At 53.5% G+C, this 8,779-nt stretch overlaps 1 protein-coding gene across 1 annotated transcript; it reads right to left on the bottom strand.

Moving 5' to 3' along the window:
* Positions 1-1,654: 1,654 nt before the first annotated feature.
* LOC142791974 (ATP-dependent DNA helicase PIF7-like) lies at positions 1,655-3,335 on the bottom strand. Its single transcript, XM_075885589.1, has 3 exons — positions 2,826-3,335; positions 1,999-2,789; positions 1,655-1,907 (listed from the first exon to the last, which is right to left on the bottom strand). The coding sequence occupies exons 1-3, from the start codon at positions 3,333-3,335 to the stop codon at positions 1,655-1,657; spliced, it is 1,554 nt and encodes a 517-aa protein (XP_075741704.1).
* Between the last annotated feature and the right edge of the window lie 5,444 nt (positions 3,336-8,779).

Genomic DNA, 8,779 nt, shown 5'->3' with positions numbered 1-8,779 from the left:
GATAAAATTAATAATTAAATTATCGCCAGGTGACCTCCTGAACACTGTAAATTACTAGTTGAGAAATGCCTGGATTTCATATGATTAGAAATTAGCAAAATATTTCCGATACAGAACAAACAAGACTTAGGCTATACCATAGAAAACATCTAATATGGTAAAGCTTCTTGAGAGGGTGCTTCATAGGAGAGTGACAAGATAGATAACAGAAAATAAATAATTAAACACTAATCGAATTGGCTTTAGAGAACACTGTTCGATATGGTGTGCCCACGCTGATTTAGAAAGCCGCATCCAACTTTTTCGCGAAAGACGGCAACATGCTTCTATAGTGACTTTGGACATAGCGAAAGCTTATGACAGTGGGAAATTTTCATAGATATGGAAGATACTTCAAAGCCAGAACTTTCCAAAGTATATTATTGCGTGCCTGGGAGAATTTGTGAGAGCAAGAGAATTTTATTGCTTTAATAATGCCTGCACTTCGAGAAAGTTTAAACAAACTCGCGGAGTTCTCCAATGGGCCGTTTTGTCTTCAATAATATTCAACATCTTAATTAGTTCAATTCCTTACAGCCAGGATGTGCATGTATATGTGTATGCTAATGACATTGCCTTCTTTACAGCATACTTTAACATTCATTCCTTATATAAAAAAAACTCCCAAGCATTTCCGCGAGGGTGAACAAGGTTAAGTGCAAACGCACGGGGTGATGCTATGAAGGGTATTTATTAATTCGCACTATTATATTTATTAATCACACTATGGTGCCTTTATGGTGTAATGGTTCCTGGGAATCGCAATTTGATCACACGGGGGAGTTTACGTTAACTCACTGGCGAATGCCAACGGATTTAACTTTACTCCCCCTCATAGCATCACCCCGTGCATTCGCACTTAACCATGTTCACCCTCGGGGAAATGCTTGGGAGTTTTATTACTGATGATGATGATTAAAGTGTAATTAATGAATTTAAGTGTTGTTTATTATGAAGCATTTGTACACAGATACATTATATACGAAGTATTATTTATTTACACTTCACGATTTACGTACAATGCATTAAATGCACACATCGCGAGCACGTCACACACACACACACAAACTACACGACAGATTAGCACCTATTCGTGTTATCGTTGTAGCTCACGGTTAGTACCAGCGCTTTGTGATCCGAGAAATGTACGGTGAGCGGATCTGGCAAGACGGAGCGGACCGTACAGTTCCTACTGAACGCCAAGTCTATGAAGCCACCGTTGATCGTGGTCGGAGACTCGAGAGACAGACACGTTATCGAGTAATTATTGAGCATGTGGTCAACCAACCAGCCATTGTCCTTTCTAACGTCCACGTTAAAGTCACCCACCACCACAATCGGAACCGAGGGACGCGCGCGCACAGACTCACTCTCCATCGCCGCATCCATCTGCTCCAAGACGTCATCTATCGAGAGTTTCGGGGCCAGGTAGACGGTCACAACCAGGACGGCATCGCCGCAGTAGGCACTGGTGTAGACGGAGGCGTACGGCGAGTCGTCTCTGAGCGGCGAAGTACACACGGCATGCGAGAGGACGTTGGCGTAGACGTGTCCAACCAAGCACACGCCGCAGTACTCGCCCCGGCTTCAACTCCGGGCGAAGGAGCATGGGTCGTCAGTGGGACACGTTCGCGGCGATGCACCAGGAGCGAGGTCGGCACGCTGTAAGACCAGGAGTTGGGTCCGGTCCTGCTGTCGCCTGAGCTCGTTCACTGAAGGGCCGGTAGCGCTTTAGGAAGACGTCCACTCCACCAGCCCTTCTCTCAGCGAGGTCCCAGGTCACGTGATCAGAGCCACTCAGGGAGACATCGGCAGCGCAGTCACCGGAGGAGCGGTTCCAGGTCTCCGTGAGGCAGAAGAGATCAACTCTGGAAAGTACGGGGTCTTTGGCAACGTCCAGTGCATGCGCCGAGAGAGAGCAGTCGTTTAAGAGCGCGAGCGTGAACTCCCTACAGCCACCCTCGCACAGCCTGCGGAAATGCTGGTCCCTCAGAGCGGAGAGGTAGCGCTGCGTTGGTGAGGTATAGTCCGTTGAGGTTGGTACACCGAGAGAGCGCAACATAGACGAGCTTCTGCGGGTGTGTCTTGGAGTAGTCATACACGACCGAGGCGTAGGTTTCCCGCTGAGATTTGTGCACGGTGATGGCGCTGGCCTGGACAAGGGGGAACTGCGTCCATTTACAAGCTATGCCGGCCTTTCGATCTGCCGCGATGGTGGCCGACTGCATTTCGATGGGTATCCAGTTCTCGCTGGTCACGTCGTAGCCGTTGGAACGGGCCTCGTGAACGGCCCGAGCGGCGCGCGCACGCGTGAGCTTTCCGACACTGGGCACATCGAACTCAAGCCACAGTCGCCTCACGCGCGTCTCTTCATCCTCGTCTCCTTCTCCTTCCTCATCCAATCCATCTCCATCATCGGGAAACGGGCCGGCGAGCTCACACAGGTGCAAGACTCCAACCGCACCGTTGACCAGACCATCCATGAGATCGATGTTATGAGTCATTATGTAGGACTTGCCAACCACGGCCATGACTTCCCCGGGCAGATTTGTAAACTCGCTGGGAACCATGTGGGCAACCCTGCGCTTGGCATTCTCGAGCAGATGTGGCGTCTTGCAGCCGAGGTACCGGTCACGTGCGCGAAGCACCACGAAGTCGTCCTGCGAACGGGCCACGGTCTCGTTGAAACGAGTGACGTCGGCGTTCGAGTAGAAGATGCGCACGGCCGAGGGCGCGTGCTCGGCGGCTTCCTCGACCGTGACGAACCTGGATTAGAGAAGCTTTACTTCTTCGGGCTCGAGCGTGCGGCCGTCCCCAATCTTGGTGAGGACCGCAGAGAAGGTGACGTCGGATTGGCGCACGACTCTCACGAGCGGGTAGTATTCGAGATGATGCCAGGTGACAGTGCTGAATCCGAGGAGACATTCAGCACTGCGGGGCCGTTTGAAGATCTCGCTTACACGCACGGACGGCAACTGCCACAGGTTCCCGCAGAGAATGACGTCCAGTCCACCGAAGGGTTCGGTTAGTCGCTGCGTGATCTGGCGCAGACGGCAATCAACCAGTTTGAGTTGGTCGGCGGACATTATACTGACTTCGTCTATGATGACGCACATGACTCTGCGGAAGGCACACCGGAAGGTGTTCAGGTCACTAGGTCGGAGTCCACCGTCCCTCATCACTCCGAGGCGGGCGTCCTGTCGGTTTCCACGGGCAGCCCGCACGAATTTGAAGGCACTGTGGACGGTGGTTCCACCCACAGCAACGGCGGGCTTTCCCGTACTGGCGCAGATCATGTATGCGTTGTAGACGGAAGGGACGGATGAGGAGAAGCCAACTTTCAAGCCAACGGCACCGCAGCAGTCCGCACAGCGGTTTACACATCCATGGCGAGCTTGAGCACAAAGGTCTTGCCACAACCCGTGGGTCCCGTGGAGAAGACCCGCAGCGGAGACTGCCACGGCGTGGTCTAATGGTGCGGAATCTCGCGCAGCCACTCGTACTGCTCGGGGTTGGTGCTGCGCATCATTGAGACGTACTCTTCTCGTTTCATGATTCCGCGCCGTTTGCGTACCGCAGCACACGGCGTACTGACCTCCTTGAGCAGTCGGAGCAGGCGCTCGTTAGGCAGCACGTCCGCATACACACTAGCATCCGCATCTCGTCGTTCGGGGATTTGTACCCGCACGCACTCGTCATCTTCATTACATTCTTTTTCTTCTTGCATTGTTCTTTCTTCATCCTCCTCTCTCTCTCGCCTGAGCCGCAGCATCTCGGCGTAGTGGACCTCCACCATTTCTTGGACCAGTGCATCGTCATCCGCCGGGTTGTATTCTTTTCGTTTTACCTCGATCAACTGTTGTTGTTCTCGTAGATGGACACATACCTATTACCATCCAACACATCAACCGTTTCGCTTCGGAACGGTACGTATAGAAGGACGTTTTCCCACATATACGACTCCACATCGTTACCGGGGTTGTATCCGCGGTAGCGTATCACAGCCGGTCGTACCCTGAGCACGTAACGGCAATCACCCTTCGCCGGCCGGTACTTGCTGGCGAAGTCGGCGAGGCATACGTCGTTGAGGGTAGGCGGCCTTGCCTCGTACTTTTGCTTTGCACGAGGTCCGCTTTTCAGACGTCGGTGGAGCCCGGAGGGAGCGCCTTCAACTCGGCACGCGTTTTGCGTACGTGCACCCGTTCTTCGGGGTAGCACGTGGGGACGTACACCACCTCCCGGCTCTTGTGCGACATGTCCTGTTTGAGCAGAAACCAGGCCGCCTCCTGAGCCGACAATTAAATTGCTTTAAGGATGTCCACACGAAGCTTGCGGATCACGGCTTCGATGTCGTCGTTAGGATTTGTTTTGAGGATCTCGGCAACGGTGCGTTTGAGGTTGGACATTCCGCGGTCGGACTTATTGACATAGTCCACCACTTAAGAAGTGCACGCGTAGTGATCGAGTATTATCTGCATATCCACATTCGAATCCAAGACCCGGCCTATCCACGCGTTGAATGCATTCACAAACTTCTCCGCCGAGGTCCTTCGATGGAGGACGCAGGGTCGCGAAAAGCCGGCACGCAGGACATCCATATACTCCTTTTCGGAGTGCAGGCCGAAAGCGCGTAGGAACGAGGCGAGATCCTCAAAGTCACCGGACTCGAGGCCCTCGTGCATTTCATCATACTTCTTCTTGAGGGCCTTAAGACGCTGGCGTTCCCGCTCACTCTCCGAATCGTCTCCCTCCGGCGCAGGTGGAAACGGCACCACGATCCTCGTTTCATCACTGGGCATAAAGGGCACCCCGAGCCGGCACTTGGTGCGGCCGTGCTTGTAGCACGTGTGGGTGTGCTGATGCGTCTGCGTGCGCGGCCGCCTGAGGAGCGTAGTGTCTAGCGTGAGGAGTTGGGCCACCATCTCGAGTGTCTTGGGCATGGCACCTTCCTCACCGGTGAGCTCCTCGTCGGGCGCCTCTTCGAGCCACAGGATCACGTGCACGTGCGCACTTCCTCTCTGCTGGAACTCCATCCGCTTGAAGTAATCACGGATCACGTACGGGCGGAACGGCGAGCAGTTTCGGTCGGCGAGGACGTTCATGATGACGTCGAAGATCCTGTTGATGTACATCGCGCAGGCAACGGGGTCTTCGTTCACGAGCTCCAAGCACTCCCAGGCCATCATCTGACACGGGCCGAGGCGTGCCGTTGGGCCCAGCCTGCAGCCGCTCCAGGGTCTCGAGCAGGTGCTGCCAGTGGACCTCGGACGCGGACATGGTCAGGAACGCATGCGGCTTGCCCAACTGGCGGATCATTGCGAAGAGTTCACTCCTGCGATCCTGTCAGTACTGGACCGTGTTTGGAACGCCCCGCATGAATGCGAGGTCCCGGTCCAGCACCTCCTTCAGAAATTTCTTACCGCCACTCTCGAGCTGCTCGCGCGTAATGGAACCAGTGGTCTCGTTGGTGCGAAACATCATGTTGCTTTCCGCAACGTTGTACCGCATCACCTTTGCGGCCATGTACAAGACGTGCTCCGGCATTGCTCCACGCCAGTCGGTGCGCCGTACCTCGCTACTGGCCATGGCGAATGGCGTGGAACGCGGACCAATGATCTTGCGAGGCTCGCCCATGTATATCGTGGGGAAGGCGAGCTCTTCCGCATATGCATCCATGAAGAGTGCCAGTGGGACGTGGTTCTCACCCGGAGCGAAGTGCAGGCTATGCGACTGATCAATCAGCTTGTCAGCGGCAGCGGCATCGCCCAGTTCACCGCTTCGCTCCCCATCATCTCTCATCAAGAGAGCGCGCGGTCGTTGCTCAACCTCCTCATTAAAGAAGATTGTCTTTGACATGGCCTTGAGGGCAATGGCTAGTTGCACGGGGTCATCCAAATCTATGTTCTCGGATACAGTCTCGATGTCATCCGCGTCGTCTCCCCCCTTGGCGCGTTCACCTTCACAAACGACCGCATCATCGTCATCGAAGACACCCAGCCGACTCCAGTCGTGCGCACGCCGCTAGCGACATACAACGACGCAAGCTCCAGGTGCTTCAACCACGCCAAGATGTTACCGCGCTTCACCAGTCCGCGCCTGTACGTAGCCGGACTCACGAGCCTCTGCTTCACGTGCACGTCTATCGCAACGTCCTCGGAAACCAGCCGCGAAAGACACTCCACCACGCTCGGAACGTTGATGGGCACGTTCACGATCTGTCCCTTAATGCCATACTGACCGTTGCCCCACGTGAGCCACCTGATGCTCATGAAGAGGATTCGAGGCGACATGAGGCGCTCTTCCACCGGGTTCAGATCGGGGAGGTCCGCGGGACGAGGCGGGTACGCGTAGCCGTGGCTCTTGCTCAACGGCGGAACCCGCCCGGCCAGCAGGGACTCTTGGCAAGACGCACACACCCAGAACGCAGCGAAAGAGCCAGCCGCGGGTCTTGCGCATCCATGTCGTCACATCGGTGTTCGCCCGACCGTTTTCCGAACTTGTTCCAAAGAACCCGCAATGCGTTCAACCTGTTGGTCTCGTTCCTCACGCCGGAAATGCAGCTCAGGTTGTTATCGAACCACAGCCGGTCACACACGGCGCAGCTGTGACCGAAGCTGCGATCCACAAAGTCGCGTTTGAAACGCTCGTCCGGACGAGCAAAGTCCAGTGCTCGCACCCTCTCCCGCGCGGCACGTTCACTGGCTCGAACGGCTTTGGGAACGTCCACTCGCCGTTGACGATTGCGGGCGGCGTCTTGACGCCGGCCTTCATCGCCCTTCTTCGCCTGACGCTTGCGTTGTCGTTTCGCTTCTTGGGCCGCGTTCGCGGCTCGATGCTGACGCCTCATCTTGGCCTCGCGAGCGCGCAGTTTACCATCCGCTGCACCCTTCGCCCGCTTGTCCTCGGCCTCGCGAGCGCGAAGTTCGGCATCCTCTGCACGCTTCACCCGCTTGTCCTCGGCCTCGCGAGCGTGCAGTTCGGCATCCGCTGCACGCTTCGCCCGCTTGCACTCGGCCTCGCGAGTACGCAATTCGGCATCCGCTGCACGCTTCGCCCTCTTACGTTCGGTCTCACGAGCCCTTCTCAGCGCCGCCTTGTTTTCCAACATCGGCGAAACCACCGCGGTACCGTCACCTCCAACGACGGGTGCAGTGCTGGCATTCGGTTGTACTGCATTCGTTGTTGATGGTAGCGTTGCCTCCGGGACATCCATCGCACGACCCGCTCTCGACGGGAGACTGAGAGAGCAGGCGGGCGTGCGAGAGAGAGGGGTGCGCGCGCAGCTGCAGCGAGCGAGAAGAGTGGATGAGCGAGCGAAGAGGGAGGGGGACGTGCGCAGGGGCGTTAAAGATATAAGGCGCAGTTACTGACACCGATATCAGCGTCGCGTCCGAGGCTTATTCGGTAGAGCATCGCGCTGCGACCAGCCAAGTCCTCTTTCTTTTAGAGATAGAGAGAAGACTGCGGACGCCGCCGATGGCAGTGGATGGTTTGGGGTCGCTTTAAAGTATATTCACACTTAAACTGGCAGAGGTATATGATTTTTGCAGAGGGTGGCTAGAGACAATATGCATCTCACTAAATTTCAACAAAAGTGCGATGTTGCTATTTCCGTTAACAGATCCTATCTCAATTATTATCTGTTTTAAAGAAGAGCCTATTCCGAAAGTTGAGCCGCCTAAATAATTTGGAATGATTTTTAATGATAAATTAAACGGGACTCCTCACATAGACCCTACTGAAAATTCCTATACATATAGGACCCGTATCATACGATGTTATTGGATACAGGTGATACAGGGATTACGGGCCTTATGGGGGATACAGGGCTTATGGGGCATATGGGGTATATGGGCCATACAGGAGTTATAGGGTTTGTGGGTAATATAGGCGATAGGGGTCCGATGAATTCTCCGGTTCCTGCTGAAACTCATAATATAGTGCAAAAAAGAGTGAACGCTCACACAAAACCACACACCATACAATTTTAAGCAAGCATAAACTAGCCTAAAAAGAAATCCTTCTGCATAACAACCCGGGTTATTTTGGCAAGTAGTAAGGGTCATAAGTAATGTTTGCCTAAGCATGGTAATAAGGCTATACCAGTTTATAAAGTGTAAAAATATGAATATGCCACAATGGCCAATTTATTGGTGCTTCGGAAGTGCAGTGAACTAAACGGGTGGAAGTGTTGTAAGTAGTGTAGTGTCGGGACATTTGAGAAAAAAAAAGACAAATATTTTTGCATCCTCAAATTTATTTATATGAATAAACCTTTTGCAAGGAAGTGTGTTTATCTTTCTCAGCCTGCTAGGTGCATGCTTGATTGATTGATTTGTGGGCTTTAACGTCCCAAAACCACCATTTGATTATGAGAGACGCCATAGTAGAGGGCTCCGGAAATTTTGACCACCTGGGGTTCTTTAACGTGCACCCAAATCTGAGTACACAGGCCTACAACATTTCCTCCTCCATCGTTATTGCAGCAGCCACAGCCGGGATTTGATCCCGTGACCTGCAGGTCAGCAGCCGAGAACCTTAGCCACTAGACCACGATGGCGGGGCATGCTAGGGACATGCATATCTGCTGGCTGATTCACAAATTCTGCAAAACCATTTCCACAGTAATGGGGAAATACATGTAGCACTTACTAAATACTTTACTTATTTGTTTAAATGTAAGTTAAAACATAAAGCAAAATACCATAAAGAGTACTGACACAAAATTTTGTGGCTAATA

Source organism: Rhipicephalus microplus, chromosome 2, assembly GCF_043290135.1.
Source record: "Rhipicephalus microplus isolate Deutch F79 chromosome 2, USDA_Rmic, whole genome shotgun sequence".
In the NCBI taxonomy this organism is placed as follows: Eukaryota; Metazoa; Arthropoda; class Arachnida; order Ixodida; family Ixodidae; genus Rhipicephalus; species Rhipicephalus microplus.
The sequence above is the reverse complement of the archived record's forward strand: the minus strand, read 5'-3'. Positions and strand labels throughout refer to the sequence as shown.